Here is a 21,306-nt window from a genome sequence, read left to right on the forward strand (position 1 = left end):
TCCAATTTCTACGAATGCAGCAAACATGCAAGTGTCCACGTTTGGTCTTTTTCCTCTGGCGTCACATCCACCTGGTGTTCATTTTCCATCATGCATTCATCAGCGTGTCTTGAAGCCATCTGTCATCACGACCCGGCAACCGGGCCTCGTCCAAAGGCCACCTTGGCAACTGCCGCCGCTCGGGGGCGGTTGGACTCGGACCGAGCCGCGGATTCAAGCGCTAAACGCTCGCGTCACAATTCAGGCGCGCTTAAGTTGGCGGCGGCAGTCGAGCGCTATTCGCCGGTATTCGGTGGCCGACAAATACGAGACATTTAACGAAAGAGGCAGGCGGGCCACGAGTGACCTTTTCCGTCATTCCCGATGAAAGGCGGCCGTGTCGTCGGGAAGTGGATGGCTGTCGCCGGCAGTGTTTCAACATGGCAGTCGGGAGCGGCGTTCCACTGAGACGTCGGTCATACTTCAGCGGCGACAAAGACGGACAGAACCATTTCATAAAGTCACAGCAATCATTTTGGTGTCAATCTGCATCAAAAAAACATGACTCCCGATTTTCTTTGAACTATGCAGCAATGAGCTCTTGATTAGCACGTCGGCATCGCGGCCGAGGGGTTCTGGGTTTGAATCTCGGCTCAGCTCACCTAAAGGTACATTTTGCGATTCTCCTCTTTAGAAAGAATCGTAATCGGAGGGTGAGAAGCGAGGGGGGCGGGGTTTATGGATGGAAGCTTATTCGGGTTGAAAGGACAGGCTGCTTGAAATAATACCTTTACCTTTTTTTATTCCTTTTGTACTGGAAATGGCGAGAAAAGTACGGCAAATATCTTCAAAGAATTCAGAGAATTTCAACACTTGCTACCTTCTGCGTTTCCAGTCTGCTCAAATTCGTGCCGAGAGGGCCGCCGACCCACCAGACCCGGCAAATTGTCTTGTGATGCGTGGGAGTTTGTTCATAAAGGAATCCAATGGCACATCGTCATTTTTATTTATTTATTTTATTTTCATTAAATCAGTCCGAGGCAGTCTGATATCTTAAGGATTGTTTGGCCTTGGCCTGCTTATCTTTGTAATTGTAAAAAAAAAAAAAAAGAAAAGATTTTTGGATATAACTGCTGCATTGAATCAAATCCAACGGTAGAAGATAACGTTTGAGGCAGTGCCAAGACTTTGAATTTGGAAATATTCCTTTCGGCCGTAAGAAGATCGTTAGAATCTCGCAACCTGTAACAAAAGGTTGAAAATCTTTTTAACGAGCGGCTTGCCCGTGAGGCCTTCGGGGGCGATTCCCTCCAATAAAAGCCAATTGTGTCTCATGTGGACCGCTCAATCCAGGCGGAGTTTCTCGAGCTTTAATAGATTAAAAGGCGGCGAGGTGGTGGCCGTCCGCCAGCCGTCTTCCGCCTCCGATAATCCCCTCTGGTTTAACACATCAAATAAATCCATTTCCCTCGGAATCGAGCCGTTCTGTAAATTTGGTGACCAACCCTCCGCGCACGAGTCGCCATCCAGCCGGGAAAGATAATCTGACGTAATCTTTGGCTCGGTGAGCGGCAGGGCGAGATTTTACGGATATACGATCTGAGCGGGTGGGGGTTTAGGGCTGGGTTCTTCTGCGTTCGACTCTTCAATGCATGTCTTCCCAAACGGCTTCAAGGGGAAATTTGACGTAAAATTGATTTGATTTCATTTTATTCACATGCTAGTCTGTAAATAGCGTTGTCTTGAGATGCGAGCGACTCAACTTAAGAGTTTTTCCAGATGGACAAAGTGTTTTTGTCACGGAATGAATTAAACTCATTGTATGTTTCCTTGAAGGTCTATCTCCTCCTTGGTGGTACTAAATCTTCCTTCCTGCTCTGAAGATCGACGTAGACGACATTTCTAGAGCTTCCAAATGCAAAGCACGCTGGAACGGAAGAAAATAATATTCTCCGATACTGCCAGGAAATGAACCCAAGGCGGGTCCGGTCGGAGGTTTCTGTTGATTGTTCTCGCTTCTGGGAGGAGCGCGCTAATTCTTTTGCTGACATTAAACAAACGAAACGGTTTGTCTCGACATGTCTACCGAGCGACGCTGCATTAATGTCAACCTGGCGCGCTTCCCAAAAGCCGCTTGCCAAGTGCTGATGCACCGCCGAGCCCCGTCTGTCCCATCTTTGGCCGCGTTGAAGCCTTTGTCTTCATTACGGCTCACTCGGAGCGCCAGTGGCCAGATGCCTTGGCCTTGTCCCCCCCCCCCTCAAAGTTTCTGCTTTTTGTGCATTGCACTGTAAATGCCAACGTTAAAATGCAACCGGGGGGGGGGGGTGCCTCTGTCATTCTTTGTCCTCTTATGATTGCCTGAGAAGCGCAGAAGGGGCAAGCTGAGGCAAGCGGACGCGGACGTGCCGTCGAAGATGTGTCAGTTACGGGCACGTTGCCCCGAAAGCGTGCCCCGGCCTGGGGAGTTTCTGCGGAATAAAAGCGCCTCGCGTTGCGGTTCAGCCGGCGTGATGATACAGGATGGTCAAAGCAATAGCCGCGCCGCCCTTCCCTCCCGGTTGCATTTTGCAATCTCTTGACTCCCACTTCACTGCACTCCCCCACACTTGGAGCAATCAGCCAGGTGCTAAATGCTTGGGTGAGGCACGGCTCACGGGGAGGAGGGGGGAAGGGACGTGAGGGGGATTGCTGCTTGCGCCTGAAAATAAGCATCTGTGCTTGCTTGGCAGAAGACGAAGCGGGGGCGGGAAATAACTGGGGGGGGCGATGGTGACATAGACGGCAGGTTAATCATTAACTTGGTGATCTGAAGAGAATGGAGTGGGGGGGTGACTCCAATATGCATGTTTTTTGTTGTTGTTTTTTTTAAAAGTAGTTTAAGTTGAAGTTTGAAATTTATATGAGAAGGACCAATTTAACTGGTAGAAAAAGTTTTTGCGAACGGATGCCAGCATGGTCAAAACACAACTTGTTAACACTGGCTTGTAAAAATGACAGCTGTAATATGCATGCCAGGTCAGTAGGTGGCGATGTGTTCCTGTAAAAGGTTGCCATTCATTTTCCAAAGCGCTAAACAAGATCAGCATTGCAGTTCCAAACCACTTCTTCTTGTCATTTGTGGCGCAAAACTTATCAAACACGTTTGATAGTCGTTGCTCTCTTTTTGTCCGGCTATCTTCAGTTCCCCTCCTGATCGCCTCTCGGTCTCTCTCATGTCACAATCACGTTGTGCCAACTTGCACACATAAAAAATTGGAACTGGAAATCTTGAACAAGTTGAACTTTCACAATTGTCAGTTGTAATTTATTTATTTTTGACCAGATCATGGTTGAAAAAAATCACCGCAGGATAATCGCTGAGGATAACTTTTCAGAGACATTCGGATGTCTTCAGCAAGTCCAGACGAGAACGACTTGCTTTTGTCCATTTTCAGTGAAAGTCAGGCTTGTGTTGGCGCTCCTTCACTGAGAGGTTTGATTAATGGCTGCGGGTAGCGGGGGAGGCGGGGGAGGCGGGGGACGACACCGCGCGAGACTTTTGGGAAAACGCTGATGTGGCAGGGGACTCGCTTCTTCATCATGAATCCTAATGAATAATCAATGGCAGGAAAAACTGTATGGGGGGGGGGCGGAAACTGGGCAGGGGTCAGCACAGGGATGTCTGCACCCCCCCCCTCACACACACAGAGCCCTCCCCAATTCTTTCGTTGAGTTTTAATCAAACTAATCGTTCCGTGCTGCGCAGCCCTTTGAAGGCTGCTTTATTAATGACACCTAATCCCCCCTCCTCCTTTTTGCGGCATGAATGTGTGCAAAGAGAGAGAAATTGAAAAAAAAAAGAAAAAGTAGCGCAACATTTTCCCGGCTTATTTAGCGCACAAGGACTCGGTGAATGAGGACGCTAATATAATAACCACACGAACGTTGAGACGTGAATGTGCAAAAGCGCATTCTGATTTACACACAAGAAATACATTCGTGCTTTTTGGTTTTGTCGCCAGCCAGTCAGAAGGTAGCATGCAAAACACACATTATGAAAAAATTGTTTAAAATCTTTAACTGTATTTGTGATTTTACGTTATACCTCAAAAAGTAAATAGGTCGAGGCAGCCTCTCAAAATGTCAACACGCTCTCCTTAATTCTCGCCCACTTCCTCTCTTTCTTCCTTGACAATCACGCCATGTTTTTGTGGTTCAATAAAAAAAAAAACAAAAAAAAAAAAAAAAACAGTCCTGTCTGCCGATTACTCGTGCCACCAAATAGCATCTTTTTTTTTTTGGGATAATGTTTATTTGTCGGTATAGACGCATTTCTTTTCAAGTATTTTGGGGTAAAATCTTTCCAATGGATTTATAATGGGTGTAAATTATAAAAAAGAAAAAAAAAAAAGTTTGCCACTCCTGCTCAAGTCTAGTTCAGGTGGCACATTTCCTCGGTTGAAGTCCTGCAGTGTGAATGCGACTTTTACAAGTTCCAAGACAGCGATCGCATCCCGCCGCCACCAATATATGACTTTTTTATTTTATTTTCTATATTTTTTTTTATGAGCATCCGTCACCTCAGGCGACGTCCAGCAGTGAGCGTTAATGTGCGTCTGTGCATCCCAGCGCCGACACTTTTGCTATCTCCTGGAAAAGAAGGAGCAGCTCAACTGGCACAAATCAGCGCCCCGCTGAAGGCCTCTGATCGTCGTGTCGCCACTTGAAATGCTCCTCGCGCGCCCACGGCCGCCGGCTTATCGCCACCTTGCGTCCGGTGCGAGCGTTCGTGTCTGCTGCAGCGTGAGTGAAAACATGAAAAGAGCGCATCATGGGGGTGTTTTTTTTTTGGGTCTTTGCTCCACGGGTATGACTCACTTAGCCAGCTTTCATCAGCTATTATGCAGCCCGGGCTCGCTATTTGACACACGATGGAATAATTGTCAGCTCTCTGCAAATCACAATAGCAGCTGTCATGAACGTGATGATTCCTGACGTTTTTCCCCTCGCAGTTATCTTTTTTTTTTTTTTTTTTTTTTTTTTAAACGTGAGAGTTTTCATAAGCGAGCTTTGCCTAAAGAGGGGTACGCACATACCGATTATTTCTCAGTCATCAAAGCACCAATTGATCCTCAGCGATTATCCAGTGGAGTGGCTTACGAGTCGATTTTTCTTTCCTGATCTGCTTCGAAAATCGGCCCGACAATCGTAAATGTTAAACATGCTCAAGAATTTTGATTGGGAATCCTCGGTGTGATCTGGTGAACTCGTAGTTGGCCTGAGCCGTGGACAGCTGATTTAGAGGGGCACGCGCGGACAGATCATTATTCAGAATTTGAGGCCCGATTATCAATCTCACAAAGAAGATTCTGAACGATTATCCTGTGCTTTGGGGGTTTGGAAGTGCTTTTTTTTTCCTCCTCTCCAATTTGGCTGTAAAATCATTTCAGCTGACAATCGTAAGTGTTAAACCTGTTCAATATTTACGATAGTAAATCCGAATATGTTTTGTCAACTCAGAGTTGGGCAGAAACAGACGCACATACCGATAATAGTGATCATCATTTTTGGCCTTTTTTTATCGCTTGCGATCAAAGCTCCAATTCTGAGCGATTATCCTGTATCGAGAGAGATTTTATAAAAATCTGTCCAATATTGACGATCACAAATGCTAACGTTCTTCTTTTACTGCTACGCTTTCTTCATCTGCAAATTATCTTTCAATCTTGGTGCCCTTCAGAATTATTTTCTCTGTTTTATTACTTCCCGGTGCATTGATCATTTTGAGTAAACCCCTCACGATAAGATGAGAGTCCCCAATTTTTTTTTTCCCTCAACCATTTAAGAAATGTGTCGCAAAATGTTTCCCATTTCGCTTCCTCTCCAAACGTTTTGTTCGGTTCCCTCCAATGAAGCAACCCAACGTGCTCGCGCCGTGTGCAAATGTCGTTCGGGTGCGGCGTGAACGCAATCGATGCGGGCCGCTGTTATTGACGCAACAAATAACAGCTCAGCTCACAAAACACGACAACATAACGCTGCGTTTTAACATCCGTTCATGGAAGTGTGAAAAAAACACAAAAAAAAACACCCCAGGCTGTCGAATATTCCTATCTCAGATGTCATCGCCGGATGAGTTGTGCTTGACCCGCCTGCACCTTTTTAGAAAAAGCTATTTCATGGTCTAATTGTTGCTGGTGGAGATGACGATGAAGTCGACGTTGCGTCTCTTCGCATGAAAATGTCGCTTCCGAGCAAGGATGTTGCTGTCAAAACACTCCAAATGTTTTGGCCGCAAATCCTCGTGCACGGCCTTTAGTGGAACGTGTAAACACTGGCGCAGGGGGGGTCGCCAGTCGACCGTCGCCTTCCAAAACTTTCTTTCTGGGTGGTGCTCTATCTTGCAAATCCTCATTGCTCACACACACACACAAGCGCCGAGCGTTGTTGTGTTGCCTGTGGTCTGTTACTGATCAGCTTTCCTGTTGCTGCAGAGCGACTGTGAGCCGTGAGATAAGGACATTGAGAGCACACGCTCGCGGGGCCCGGAGGGAAAGGAGGTGACTTGCAGACAAACGGAGTCAGAGAGATATTCATTTGAAGGGCGTGAAGTTGATTAATTAGGAAAAAAAAAAAGAAGCAGGAGGGGCTGCGTTGTGGTCGGGGGAGTGGAGTTGAGGTGGTGAAATATTAGGAGTCGATTTCAAGAGGGGGGTTGCCTTGGCTCCTTTTAACCGTCAGACCTGAAACGACCTCGACGCACGGACGGATTAAGGAGACCTGCATAAATCTCGAGAACAAAGTGAGGAGGGGAGGGGAAGGATTTGAAGCGCCCGAGGCCCGAGGATCCGAGCGCGGGATATGCATGTTGATGCACTTTGACTCGACTGGCATGCCGGCGAGCGCGACCGGAGGGAGGATCGGGGTCTTGTTATTTGAGCCGCCGGTGTTGAATTGGAGGCCAGCTCGTGCAGGACGGGACGGACATTTTGAAGCGGATCGTCGGAGCGGCGATGAGTCAGAATCAGAAGAAGCTGACGCGACAGCTGACGTTATGGGACGGTTCCGAGGGGCCTCCTGCGGTCGGCTCGCTCACCTCGCCGGTGTCGCCGGGCGAGCCGTCTCGGGGGCCCGCAGGCTCCGCCTTGTTCCGACGGCTGAAACTGAACCGAAGCATTCAGGAGCGCCGACGTTCGTCTCAGTGTTACGGCAGGTACAATTCGGCATCTGGAGAATGTCTTGACTGGATGAACAAATGGGAAAAAAAAGTCTTTCAAACTTCCAGTGGATTTTCATCTATTCATAAAAAGTTGGAGATAAAATTGTCAGGATGCATTATGAGCCGGAGAGGTGAACTTTCATTGACCTTCTCCAGACTTTTCCAAATGTTGAGTCTTATTGTTCTTTGATATACAGTTATATATATATATATATAAATATATATATTATTGATTTATTTAATTATCTTTGTAAAAGCATGCAGCTGCTGTTTATTGTGAAGATGTACCCAGCCAAGTGTCTTAAGGAGCAGAAATCGTTGGAACGGCGTGTCGTTGCTACGGTGGAGCTGGATTTATGCGTCTAATTTTGCTCGGGGAAAATAATGTGTCAGTAAAGCGTCATTTTCAGCAGCGTTGTGGCGGCGTGCCATCCAACAGCTGCAAGCGGCGCCTGTCACATCTTTTTTCTTCACACGCGCTGACGGACTGCCACGCTTTACCGTGTCGCATCTTGGTGTCACTACAAAAACGGGCTCACATATTCACGTTTCCGTTCTCTTCCGCCAGCTTCGATTCGGAGAATGGCCCGTCGCCGGGACGCAGTCCGATGGATTCGCAGGCGAGTCCTGGCTTGGTGCTGCACCCTTCGTTCCCCCAGAGCCAGCGCAGGGAGTCCTTCCTGTATCGCTCCGACTCCGACTATGACACGTCCCCCAAAACCATGTCACGAAACTCCTCCATCAACAGTGAGGGGTAAGCGCAGAATCCATCACATGAGTCGCCGCGCTCCAACTTTATAACATTCGTCATATGAAATGACGACAACGTGGCCTCGAATCCAGCAGACGCCACGCCCGGATGAATTGATGCGGAACGTTCACTCAAGTTCAAATGCATCTTTGACGTCTAAATCCGTCAATGGCATTGAAGGAGTTTTAATAAGACTGGCTTTGACATCCGAGCAATCTGATTGGATGCTTACTAAGTGCTCTGATCTTCATGCAAAGCCACAAACCATTTTTTTCACACACAGGCATGCCGAAGACATGATTGTCACCCCTTTTGCTCAGGTAGGTTGGCGATTTCCGATTTGTTCAATAGCATGGCAATTTTCAATAAGTTGCAGAGTTGCGGTGGTCTGACCTCTCTTCTCGCACGCATCCTCGTCCTCAGGTGTTGGCCAGCCTACGATCTGTAAGAAGCAACTTCACCATCCTCGCCAATGTCACCACACCCACCAACAAGTCAGTATCGTGTTGCATCATTTCGATCCCCACCCCCAATAATCCAACTCATCAGTATATGTATCCAGTTTTATTTGATGCTTCTCCTTGGCATCGAATGTAATGACATGGTCAATAACGCGAAAAAGGATGCTCTCTTTTTTTGTGATGCAGTCGACGCAAGACGATTCTTTTTTTGGCCGGCCTTCAGCCGCCGCCGCATCAATATGATATATAAAGCAATGCAGCAGAATGATCAGCATTCTATAATTATGCAGCAGTGTCCTGAAAATGCCTCCCGCCTCGCAGCTTAATTAGGAAGGCGATTTGAAGCACAGGTCACACTTTGACTTTTTGGAATATTTCAAGCATAACAATCATTTTTTGATGTGTTTTGGGGCAGAGGAGGAGAGCACATTAAAGCTTTAATCGCCATTCAGCAATTGACTGTTGTTTGACTACATAAAGTTGGAATGAATTACAGACGTGGAAATATTGCAAATCCACGAGAGTGTCGAAAGCATTTATTTTGCACTCATGGTGACGGTCGACAGAGGGCAGCAGCGTGCGGTTCTGATTCTGATGTAATGATTGCTTTTGTCCACAGGAGGTCGCCCGTCACAAGTCAACCCACCGTTCCCCAAGCAACCCTCTCTGGTAAGATTGTTTCGTCAAAAAGAATTCAAAAGTAGTATGAAATAAAGTCACGATAACAATGTCAAAAAAATACATTTGAATAAAACATTATACATCCCATCACTTGAATTGGATGAAATTATCATAACATTACACCGTATTTTAATTCACATTTTTCAAATGTATATTTTTATTTGATTAGATGGTTTTCCAGTTAGCAAAAGTGGGAAAAAATATTGGGCACATTTTGGAAAACTCGGGTGTCGTTACATTGAGAAGGTGTACCTAATGAAGTGTCCCAATAGTTTGCACACTGAAAATCTTGTCTTTGTAAATTTGTAGTTTTCACCTTGAAAAAAAATTGTAAATTCACTTTCAGTTTTTTAATGCAGAAATTAAGAGTTGCTTGGCCTTCTGAAAAGTATCTTCATTTACACGCAGTTATGATTTGGTTAGCTCGACTTTGGCGTGAATTGTGGCCGCATGGAGGCCATCAGCTTTCTGCAATAATCAAATTATTATTGTTATTTTTTTAAATCCTTATTTGTTTAAATGGCTGCGTGCCTATGTTTCTCTGACCCTCTCCCAGAGGAGACATACCAGCAGATGGCTCGGGAGACACTGGAAGAGTTGGACTGGTGTCTGGACCAGCTGGAGACCATTCAGACCCACCGCTCAGTCAGCGAGATGGCGTCCAACAAGGTGCTCGTCTGCACACTCCACGCAAACTTGACACGGCACAAACTTCAAGTACACTTGCGCTGACCAACACAAAGCAAATAATTGACACCTCGGCGCTCACACCTTTTGACTGATTGGTCGTCCATCCTCAATATCCATCGCCAAAATTAAAAATCTGATTTGAAGTACGCTGTAAAAAGCCCAAGGTTGCTGAATTAATATTCACAAAATAAAATCTACGTACCGGTACTTAGAGAAAAATAATAATAAGTAGTTTGTAAGAGTGATATTAATGAATGGGTTACTTTACCTTTTGAGTTGTTTGGCAGCCCAAAATGTTTCCCAATCTTTGTTGAGCCAAGGCACATATTTTACATCTAAATATGATGTGTTACGCACCTTCCGCCATTTAATTGTTCTGCCCGTCACTTTGCATCATCGTGGCTGGGAGTCGCAGCACTTTTGTGCGTGTTGTGCTTCACTACGTCCCCATGACAGTGTGTGGACAAGAACGCGCACACACAGGGCAGCGAGCGGGGACTCGTGATTGACTGTGGGTGCTGAGGACATGTGCGCGTGTGGCGGTGGGGGTGTAGTGGTCCTGATGCTGATGTCGCCGCTGTAACCTTGGTTGCTATCGAACAGCAGCAGGCTCTGCCTCTGCCTTCTCGTCATTGGCTCGCCATTCTGACCGCAAGCCATGTGGTCCGGGCGGGAGCCAATGACAGGGAACGCTCTTGTAGTAGTGTTCCGTCTTAAAGCGACAGGCGCCGTTTCTCCCGGTGAACATCATCCCTTCTGTTGTTCATCTTTTTAACATGCGGAGCTCTGGATGTAAACAATCGGGGTGGAGTGTGCGTGCGTGTGTGCACGTGTGTGTGTGTGTGTGTTAAACGGAGCCTTTGTGCTGCAACCAACCTACCGAGGTCCAACATGGACACACTTGACTTGTGTATTTGCACTCAGTCTCTCACTCTCACACACACACACACACGCGCGTATTCTCGACAGACGTACACGCCGTCTCGCCGCGCAGGCGCACTGAGGCCGCCAGCAGAAGCCAGCGGGCGCAGGCACGCACGTGCATGCGCGTGCAGTCACAGCACCTGATTAGCTTGCGATAGCCGTCTAGAGGCGCCACAGGCGACGGCATCGGAAGAGGAGGAGGCGCGGCTGCCCAAGGAGGCGGAGATCGCTCTCTGGCATCCGGCGGGCTCCGAGTGACACGGAGCGCCTCGTCGCGCGGGCTCGGCTGGAGACGGACGGGGCTGATCCACTGCTACGAGGACTGGGCTGGCCCTCTTGGAGCCGTCCGGTGGGGGAGGGGCGCTCGACGCAGGGAGACGAGTCTGTTTTTCCAGACCGCGGCGAGAAGGAACTGTCCTGGATTTCTTTTATTCGGTCATCTCGCCGTCCTCCTCATGTTCTCGCTGCTCCCTTTGCCTCCTTTTTCGGATACCTGGGTCATCCTGCGACGCTGCTGCCAACACCTGCTCATCTAGCCCGCTTCCGTCGTCTAACTGTCCTATTTTTTTTTTATTTTTGTCAGCCAAACATCCCTCGTCGGTCCGTCTCTGTCGCCTCGGCCTCATCTTCCTCTCCGGGCTCGTCTCGGTGCCCTTCAGACGGTCCCTCTCCGTTTACCTCCATCTTCCAATCTCTCCGCTCGCATCTTCCCTGGACCCTGCGGCGGCTTTTCATTCGGGTCGGCCGGATCACCAAATGGGATGAGATGTAGTCTCCGCAGCTTCCGGATCCAGGGGGGGCTCCTGGGCCCCGCGTCGTTCGTAAGCAAGCGAGGCTGGACTGGAGCCATCTCTGGGCTGAGTGGGTGGGCCGCTTTGGGGTGCTGCATGTAGGCCAGGATCGTCGGCACCCTCCCCTCGCCCCCCACCCCCCGCCCCCGTTCCTTCACCCCCTCTCGGGGCAGCCTTCACTCTGGAGTGCCCTGGTCTCTCCCCACGCACCCTGACGACGCCCTCATGTCAATGGGGCACCTGCAGTGCTCCCACCCCGCTCCACTACCGCACCTCCTGCCTGTGCCACCGGCCCAAGCCCCCCGTCACCCTCAGCATGGGTGTGGTGGAGGCCATTGACCCCACACCGTCCCCCTGTCCCTCACCGGTCCCGGGGGGCTACCGGCTGTCCCGCTCCTCCAGCTACAGCCTGCTGCAGGGGAGGGCCGGGGCAGAGCTGGACCTCGGTGAGGCGGCCGGAGGGGTCCTGGAGGGGGGCGGGACAACGGCGCAGCGCAGGACCCCCTTGGTGGACCTGTTCTGCGAGACCTGCTCCAGGCCCTGGCTCATCGGCTGGTGGGACCAGGTAGGCCTCGCCGAGGGCAAACCAGGCCCGGCAGTGGCCATCTTAGATTGTTTGGATGGTCATGCGTGAGCAACTGCTGTCGTTAGCATTCTGCGTTCCGAGTCGCATGTGAGCGGCGAGACGCTTTCTTTACACAAACATCACTTTGACACGTTTCAGAAATGGCAAGAGTGATGAGAGCGAAAATTCAAATCGAACGTTAAATATCTCAAAGAAATGAAATTGTGTCAGCTAAGCAAGCGATTTCTGTGTTTGGAGAGCTCGATTGTGGCGACCAAATGGCGTGCTTCGGCCTAGACGTATTTGAACAAGAAAAGTTTGCTTGATGCATTAATTCCTTGCAAGTTTTGAGCTATTACTTTATGTCATTGACATTTTGTTACTGATTATGAGTAAGTTTAATTCAAATAAAAAAAAAATGTGGTGTTGGTGAGGAGGTAGTGAGGCTCGCTGTGAACTCTCAAGAAATGTCAAATCAGCATTTAATTTTTTGAATAATTGAAGTAACTTGATGCTGATTTCATTCATCTTTTTTTTTTTTTTTTTTTTTAGGCACTGTTGTATTATTTCAATGGACTCTCAACTGTTCGGGCTCATTCGCGTTTTCGCCCTGCCCCAAATCCGAAGAAAATACAACGTTGAACTACGCGAAACTAAAACTGGCCTGTTGATTGATCCGCTGCCGTTTCCAGTCACACGCGCACGCCGGCGAACCATTTTGTGCCGTCGTCTCATGAGAGGCGAGACACAATGGCCGTGGCTCGTACGTATGTCGCGTTTGGGCACGTGTGCGGCGCTCGCTTCATTAGTCGGTGTCAGAGGAAGTGTTGTTTGTCCTGGCGCCGTGCTCGTGTCGCTTGGCGGCGATGACTCAGCATCGGCGCCAGGGAGAGCGACAGGGGAGGCTCTTTGCGGGCCTTAAGTACCACCACGCGTGGCCTCCCTGATCCCGCCCGACAGCCTGTCAGAGCACCTATTTGTGCGCCCGTGACTGATGGTAAATAAAATGGCAGCGGAGGGGGAGCGGGGGGATGGGGCGGGCTGCTTTTTAGGCCGTCATGGCGTTTTACGACACGAAGGAGAGGACAGGAAGGAAGGAGGGTGTTTTCGGTTGACCTTGCTAAAGGTCAGAGCCACCTGCCTACTCCGGTTTTGAATTGTCACCCAAGCAAGCCGCCGCCGCTCTCACATCAAGCTCAAGTGACTGGCTGTGAGGAAGGAGTTGCCACGGCAACCGCTCGCTCGGGTTGCCTAAGAGATGCTTTTGTGTGAGGGATCGGTCAGTAGGACATCGCATTGTGCCTTCGACATTCAGACATGCGGATTTCACTTTATGAGAATAAATAAAAAAAGAAGCTTGATTTAAGGTATGCAAACGTCTTTAGGGAAAGATGCAACAACAACCACGAAAAAAAAAAAAAGGAAACCAGATGAATGCAGAACATGCGCATCCTAATGCATTGCTTTGTTGTGTGAAAAAAAAAAAGTGTCATGAATCATAATTGCTTGTCTCCCCTTTTGTGAAAAAGGACATAGAGATGATCAGAATGATCATTGAAGGACTCAAAAGAAGGCTGAAATATATCGAAATAAATATATATCGATCCTCAATCCAGACCCAGGACACGAAATCCTGTTTCAAAACGACTTTACCAAGATTGACAATGTTGGTGAATTTCTTAATAATAAAATCAAAACGACCCTTCTGCAGCCCGGTTGGATAATAATCATGAATATTTTGATTGCGATTGAGATCTCGATGAATAAAAACAATTATTCTCTTTTTTTCAAACATAATATTTTTGGAAATAAATTGTTCGCAAATGAAAACAATAATAAATGAAAGTCATCGCACGATTACAATAAAATTTCGATGAATTGTCCAGCCGGCATGTGACTTCTAAATGACATGGGATGCAAATTATGTTGATGTGAGTCAAAACATTCCTTTTCAAAGCTGCGCGTTGGCATGATAACCAGACACCTGCGATGGAACGTTGCGAACCCTGAGAATAAAATCTCACAAATCAGTCAAAGAATTTTAATTGCAATTTGATGTTTGCGTTTAATGGAAGACTTTCTGGCTTTATGTCTCGTTTAGTTTCTCATCAAATCAAATGAACGACGTTTGTCTTTGTTCTCTCTTCAGTTCAAGAGAATGCTCAACAGGGAGTTGTCCCATTTGTCCGAGATGAGTCGCTCAGGGAACCAGGTGTCCGAATACATCTCCACTACCTTTCTCGGTAAGACCGACCTCTCGCCGTCTCGGCCGTCGGCAAAATAAAACGCTCCAATAACGTCCCGGAAACGGCTGCGGCAGATAAGCAGAACGAGGTGGAGATCCCGTCGCCGACCTCGAGGGAGCGAGACAAGCCCATGTGTCACATCAGCGGCGTGAAGAAACTCACGCACAGTTCCAGCCTTTCAAACTCCACCTTGCCTCGCTTCGGCGTCAAGACTGAACACGAGGACGCGTTAGCCAGAGTGAGTGCAAGGAAAGCAACAAACGCTCGCTCATGTCGGGCGGCCGCGTTGTCATATTTCCGCAGCTCCCTTCCCAAAAGTTTTCACTTTTTCATTTCCGGTCCGTGCGGAAAATAGAATTGTGTTTGATCTTCGTGTCCTCAGGAGCTGAATGACTTGAACAAGTGGGGCCTTAATATCTTTCGTGTGGCCGAGTTCTCCAACAACAGACCCCTGAGCTGCATAATGTTTGCCATCTTCCAGGTGAGCAAAAAAAAAAAAAAAAAACGCTCAGCGTTCACTTTTGTGCGTTAAAAGCAGCGGTGGGCTGTCAGAAGCTTCCAGGCTCGCATCAACAATGACCGACATTTACGAGCTCAATTCCAACTTTTGTTACATGAACTTGAATTCATTTTTAGCTGTGCTGCTTTGGCCCAAGTTCCAAATTCGCCGCCGCCGTATTTTTTTCATAGCATTGGTGACTTGCAGACTGCTGGTCTTCTTCATTTCATTATTTTGTATTCATGATCCAGAAGTGTTTTTTAAGCAAATATTTTGCCGGGCATGACGATGGAAGCATAAATGATGTCAAATTTTGACGAGTTGATCGTATAATTATATATGTTAGCGTCGTAAAATTCCGGCGTTTTCAATCCCGTTCCCCCCGAGCTGCTGTCCTGTCCGTTTTCCATCTCTCCCTGCCGCCTTATTGAAATGTTCAAATAATCATCGAGGGCTGCACAAGCTGAGAAACGATCCGAATCGTTTGAATCAGGACGGATGGAAAATAGACAGGACACCGGCCCTCGAGGAACAGGATTGAAGACTCTGTGTTTTTGTACTGTTTGCAGAGATGTGATGTCGTCATTCCGAAATGAATTTTCGTTTCTATCAGTTTCAAACAGCCCACGTGGGGGTGGTTGGCATTTTTTTCCCCCCATTATGGAGCCGTTATGTTTGTTTCCCGGCGGCAGGAACGAGATCTACTGAAGACCTTTCGCATCCCCGTGGATACGTTTGTCACCTACGTGATGACGCTGGAGGACCATTACCATGCCAACGTGGCCTACCACAACAGCCTCCACGCCGCCGATGTCACTCAGTCCACGCACGTGCTGCTGTCTACGCCTGCTCTCGACGTAAATATCACGAAACGGATCACCGGTTGCGAAGTCCGCAATCCGGAGAGGATGCCGATGTGTTGCATCTCTGTTCCTCGGCAGGCCGTGTTCACGGATCTAGAGATTTTGGCTGCGTTATTTGCGGCCGCCATCCACGATGTGGACCATCCGGGAGTGTCCAACCAGTTCCTCATAAATACCAGTGAGTCAAGACGCACGTGCATGACAAGATGAACGGGTCAACTTCCCAAATGAAAATTCAGACTTAATTCGTTTTTAGTGCACGTGTTTTCTTTTAGTTGCACTTTTACTAGTTTAAGAGTTAGTTTTAGTTTTAAATTTATTTGACAAGGGCAAGATTAAATAATAGAAGCGGTCGCCAAGCTTTGTGTAAACTACAATTCTCAAACAACTGACCTTCCTTCTGTCACTATAAAATGAAACACGATATCATGATTTGCTTTTTTAAAAGGAGTGACACCCTCCACTGGAAAGAAAGAAAAATATAAAAGAGGATTTATCTGAAAAACAACAATTGGCTCAACATCATTTATGCTGAATCACTTTCTCCCGTCTTTCTTTCAGTGGCTCGAAATATTTTAGTCATGGTTGCATGTATGTTGAAATTCAAGTTCAGAGAATAATTTAAAATGCTTTGCACCATCAAAGCATTCTTGCGGCAAAATGATGTGTCACGCCCCGCAGACTCCGAGCTTGCTCTGATGTACAACGACGAGTCGGTTCTGGAAAACCATCACCTGGCGGTGGGCTTCAAACTGCTCCACGAGGACAACTGTGACATCTTCCAGAACCTCAGCAAGAGGCAGAGACAGAGCCTGAGGAAACTTGTCATTGATATGGTGACTTTTAGGACGCCCCGCCCCCAATAGATGATCGCCTGGCTAATAATAATGGTCGTCAATGTGTCTGCGCAGGTTTTGGCGACCGACATGTCCAAACACATGAGCCTGCTGGCGGACCTCAAGACGATGGTGGAGACCAAGAAAGTGACGAGCTCGGGTGTTCTGCTGCTGGACCACTACACTGATCGGATACAGGTGAGAACGGAAGGCCGGACGCCGGGGGCGGGACTACCTGCTATGCTCTCCTGTCACACCGCTGGCCACGCCCACATCAAGCGAAAGATTTTGATGGACGCCAATCTGTGTTCCGGACAATACATCATAACGGGGAAATATTTCATTTTTGTCGCGAAGAAAAGTCATCGTAATGAACCCGTGACTGCGGATGTTATAATAAACAACGACTTCTCGCCATTTCGATATTAGTGAAGTCAAAATGGCTGAAATTGAAAAGGAGCCTTTTCGAATGTTTTTAAACCACGAGAGATTGCAGACTGCTGTGAGGTCCTCATCCTTTTCACTTTCTCAATTTGATTTCAATTTGGTCCGTTTGATCCGCTTTGTCAACATATTCCGGGGGCGACACTTTAATGAAAGCCCGAGCGCTCGTTGTGATCGGCGGCGAGCTCGAGGGACGGTGACATCGCAACCTGGAGGCGGCAGGCAGCCATCCGCACACGCGTTTGACTTCGTTTGACTCGCGGCGTCGCGGGAAGATAACGAGGTCACTTCTCAAACGCGAAGAACGAGGCTTTTTATCAGACATCGCCGTCTTCACGCTGGGGTAGATTTTTGACCATTGCGAAAAGTCGGTCAGCAACGGAGTGTTACGTGTGCGCGCTTTACACAATTAGATAGGATTCCGCGAACCCGAGTAGGCCTCGTTTTCCAGGGTGGGTCACGGCAACATGAATCAAAAGGAAGGCTCCAGGTTGCCCCGAAAGGGAGGAAAAAAGAGGAAATGCGCCACGAGGACTTTGCCTCAACCACCAATTAATGGAGAAATCCAATCGTCATAATTGAGCGCTGTTTTTCCGCGCAGGTGTTGAGGAACATGGTGCACTGCGCCGACTTGAGCAATCCCACCAAGCCTCTGGCCGTCTACCGACAATGGACGGAGAGAATCATGCAGGAGTTCTTCCGGCAGGGCGACAAGGAGAGGGAGCGAGGGATGGAGATCAGCCCCATGTGCGACAAGCACACCGCCTCGGTGGAAAAGAGTCAGGTAAGGCATCTCGTCGTGCATCCAGAGCGACCGTACGTGCGCGGGAATGCGTCTCAGCACCACTGGACAGCTGGCAGATGCCGACCATGTTGGGCTGGCTTGCTAAATGTAGAACACGGCGTACCGAGAGTGAGTCGTCATCCTCCTACGTTCTTAATGATAATTTGTTGCGGAGAAGCTTTATTAATTCACAATGGCAGCTAAAAAGTCGCCATCCGCAGTTCCATGCCGAGGCACTAGTGGCGCTATCGAGTTTTTACGATAAAAAGTCATTCCTGAGTTGTTTATAAATGAATGTTTTTGACATCCGTTTGTTCATTCATAGTTAGGGAGCTATTTTGATTTCAGGGTAGCCCGAACCAACCTCTGATGGCAAAGTGACCCCATATAAAGTTGTGAATCTACAGCAGAATGTACTTCCTTGTAGGGCGGGGCGATATGGCCTCGAAATAAATTCTGTGAAATCTTCAAATTGTCTTTATAGTGTGCCTTTAATGAATGTTCACCAATTGATCATAAAATGAGCAAACGGCTTCGCTCGATTGGTCCGCGTTTCAAAGAATTAGCGCCGCTGTCGTCTGCCATTTTCACCGCTCTAAGCCTCGTGTTTCCGCCGTGCGCGCAGGTCGGCTTCATCGACTACATCGTCCATCCTCTGTGGGAGACGTGGGGGGACCTGGTGCACCCCGACGCCCAGGACATCCTGGACACTCTGGAGGACAACAGGGACTGGTACCAGAGTACCATCCCGCAGAGCCCGTCGCCTCCTCCCGTGTGCCAGGACAAGGAGCTCAACGCCTGCGCCGACAAGTTCCAGTTTGAGCTCACCCTCGACGACGGTTCTCAGGCGGCGTGCGACCAGGGCGACTCCGGGGCGTGCCCCAACCACGTGGACCGAGACGGCGACGGGGGAGTCAAGGAGGACGACGAGGAGGACGTCCTGGCAGAAGAGGAGGAGGAGAACGAGGACATCATCGAGGAGGAGGAGGACGATGAGGAGGTGGCGATGGAGGAGGAGGAGGAGCAGGGCGAGGAGCAGAAAGATGAACTGGAAGCCGAGTCGAAGAGGGAGAGACTTTCTGACACCAGTCCTGTAGAGGAAGAGGAGGATTCTTCTTCACAAGCCGACGACACATGAGTGTTGCTCTTGCTTCACGGAGCCGTCCTCACCTGCACATGTGATCCGTTTTCATCCTTTCACGAGGCCAAACCGAGAACAACGTTAATAATGAGACGGGGGTGACAATGCGGACCTTTAAATCTATTTTTCAAAAAAGGGAATCAAGAGGCGTTCATCACACAGCAACTGTAGATGTGAAGTCGTGAGCAGTGGACAAAGATGGCGTAGCACCCGCCACTGGAATGCGCACAAATAAACACGCAACGTCATTTGCAACGCGGCGACGCGTTCCATATATGCAGAATAATCGAGCCTCCGTCACCACCTGGGCTGCCGTTTTCCTGCAAACACACTCGACTGTATGTTTGTATGTGTGCATTTAGACAAACGATCGCAAAGGATGATTGCTTTCTCGTTTTTTTTTTTGGAAAAAGCCATCTCTTAATGGAGTGTTTAGTCGGTTTTAGCAATTCATGTTCAGTCAAATCCCAACAGGAACTGTTCTCCTCAGCAAAGCGAGCGACTTTCTTTTTTTTTTTCCATTTCTGTCGGAAAAGAAAAATAAGGAAGTTGGACGTCTGTGGGGGAATATGGACGTTGGGGGGGCCGTCCGGGTCCCGTACCCCTTTACGAGGAGAGCGCTTAGCTAGAAGATGGCTCTGTGCCTTTCTGACTCACCAGCCTCTCGAATGGAGAGCTGCGGTGAAGCAATGCATTGTGGGACAGGAGTTGCGTGTGTGTGCGTGTGTGTGTTTTTTTTTGTCGTTGTTGTTGTCACTTTTGATTGTCTCAGGTGGAAGCTACTGTCCATGCTTTTGTGGTTTTGTCTGTGGTGACATGTTTGAAGCCGTCAAGTCTTCCTTTTGTTGCTCTTCTGCTGGTATAACAGAGCAATCACCACCACTAATACCGCCGCCACCACTGACCAACTCTCATTTCGTTCCTACAAGAAGCCATGCCATGCGTCGGCGCCAACGTTTTGCCTTTACTTTCTATTTAACAGTGGGAGGAAGTCGGGGCGGGTGGGATCGTTACGCCGTCCGTGGATCAAATTTTGCGCATTGTGTTGATGTCCTCATACAACGATCACCAAAGTTGATGCGTGCAGATTATGGGAAAAGGAATTCAGGAATGTTGGTCTGGAAATCTCTTGTAGATTCTTTTTTAGTTTTTTATTTATATATATTTTTTTCATGTCGAACCACTTGTGCTCTGTGGCTTCAAATAAATGTCCGCTTACCTTCTTCATTAGGGAGAGAAGATAACTCTGGACAGAGGTGGTCATTAACTCATTCACTACCAGCCAAGTGAAAAAAAAAAATAAATGGATCTTTGACGTCTTTAGCCGTCAATGGCAGTCAATGAGTTAAAAAGGTCTATTGTCCTTTTTTTTTTTTTTTGCCTTAATGTCCGAGGCAGGATTCCTACTTGCCGCTATACGTCGCAAAATCTAGCAGATCTGCTACTATATTTGTATGACGTCTGTATGCTTGTTTCAATGCATTGGTCAGTTGTTTAACGTATGCTGTGCTGACCAACTTAAAGAATGTTTTTGTTGAGGTTAAGAATCACAATATTGCACCTACCACGTCGACGGAATAATCATGTTGCATTTAAGCGGGGTACACACGTAACGATAATCGGGCGTGATTCCACTTTTTCAAGTACGCAAAAGTGACATTATTGGATGCCTCCAAAGGATGATGATGATGATGAAGAGGAAATTTTCCTCCCTGATCTTGGAAAATTACAGAGGCAGACGATGGGAAATCTGCAACCTTTTCAATATTAATGATGGCAAATCCATAATTGTGCACAGCGGCCAAAGTGCCACCCGCCAACTACTCTTTGATTTTAAAGTGGGTCGGAACGTTCACTAGTCAATATGCCACCTGAATCGTGTGCAGAGGCCAGATCGGGAGAAGCACTGGACAGTCTTGGTACTAAAACAGAGAGAGACTCGTTTGTCGGAGGAGACATCAATTTTGTGTGTGGTGTGTTGTGTTGGCCATCTTGAGTACAGTCGACCACCAATTTGCATATTCACTGATTTTGTTTTTTTCCTGTATTTTTAATTCCCCCCCCTGAATGTTTTTCCCGACTAGTAACAAAACTTACATTTTTTTTTTTTTTAATAATTTAACTGCGCACCACACACAAAAAAGTAGTACAAACAAAGTGCGATGTCAAAAATCGGCCAGTGTGTACCCTGCTTTTGAACGACTGACTTGTATTTGCTCGTCAGCGTGAGGGGACAAGAAAGCCTAAAATGTTGTTCAATGTATTGTTGCCCTCTTTTTTTATTAGCGTTGTTTTGACAGGGTAAAAAAATGGTAAAAGGTGATGAAGAGAGCAGGTTCTGCAGGTCAGAAACTGAGCTCTTCCTCGTGTGCGCGCGTGTGTGTGTGTGTAAGCACGGGAATATGGAATAGCATCAACACAACATTCCCATATGCACTGGCCTGTTCACA

General features: G+C 47.9%; 1 protein-coding gene across 2 annotated transcripts in view; it reads left to right on the forward strand.

Moving 5' to 3' along the window:
* Positions 1-19,582, forward strand: part of pde4a (phosphodiesterase 4A, cAMP-specific) — a 36,320-nt gene extending 16,738 nt beyond the window's left edge. Inside the window, exons 1-15 of one of the 2 annotated variants that reach the window (XM_088317394.1) lie at positions 6,404-7,174; positions 7,749-7,934; positions 8,215-8,251; positions 8,355-8,425; positions 9,012-9,061; positions 9,630-9,742; positions 14,193-14,286; positions 14,364-14,527; positions 14,672-14,770; positions 15,481-15,645; positions 15,730-15,829; positions 16,333-16,487; positions 16,563-16,685; positions 17,533-17,715; positions 18,341-19,582. In XM_088317394.1, coding sequence (XP_088173520.1) covers positions 6,975-7,174; positions 7,749-7,934; positions 8,215-8,251; positions 8,355-8,425; positions 9,012-9,061; positions 9,630-9,742; positions 14,193-14,286; positions 14,364-14,527; positions 14,672-14,770; positions 15,481-15,645; positions 15,730-15,829; positions 16,333-16,487; positions 16,563-16,685; positions 17,533-17,715; positions 18,341-18,853 — 2,253 coding nt within the window. In that variant the 5' untranslated portion in view covers positions 6,404-6,974 and the 3' untranslated portion in view covers positions 18,854-19,582. Of the gene's footprint in view, positions 1-6,403; positions 7,175-7,748; positions 7,935-8,214; positions 8,252-8,354; positions 8,426-9,011; positions 9,062-9,629; positions 9,743-14,192; positions 14,287-14,363; positions 14,528-14,671; positions 14,771-15,480; positions 15,646-15,729; positions 15,830-16,332; positions 16,488-16,562; positions 16,686-17,532; positions 17,716-18,340 lie in introns of those variants that run through there. The other variant, XM_088317393.1, reaches the window with a different exon arrangement.
* Positions 19,583-21,306: the final 1,724 nt, after the last annotated feature.

This window comes from Idiotropiscis lumnitzeri, chromosome 15 (genome assembly GCF_059441095.1).
Source record: "Idiotropiscis lumnitzeri isolate Australia: NSW breed Sydney's pygmy pipehorse chromosome 15, RoL_Ilum_1.0, whole genome shotgun sequence".
In the NCBI taxonomy this organism is placed as follows: domain Eukaryota; kingdom Metazoa; phylum Chordata; class Actinopteri; order Syngnathiformes; family Syngnathidae; genus Idiotropiscis; species Idiotropiscis lumnitzeri.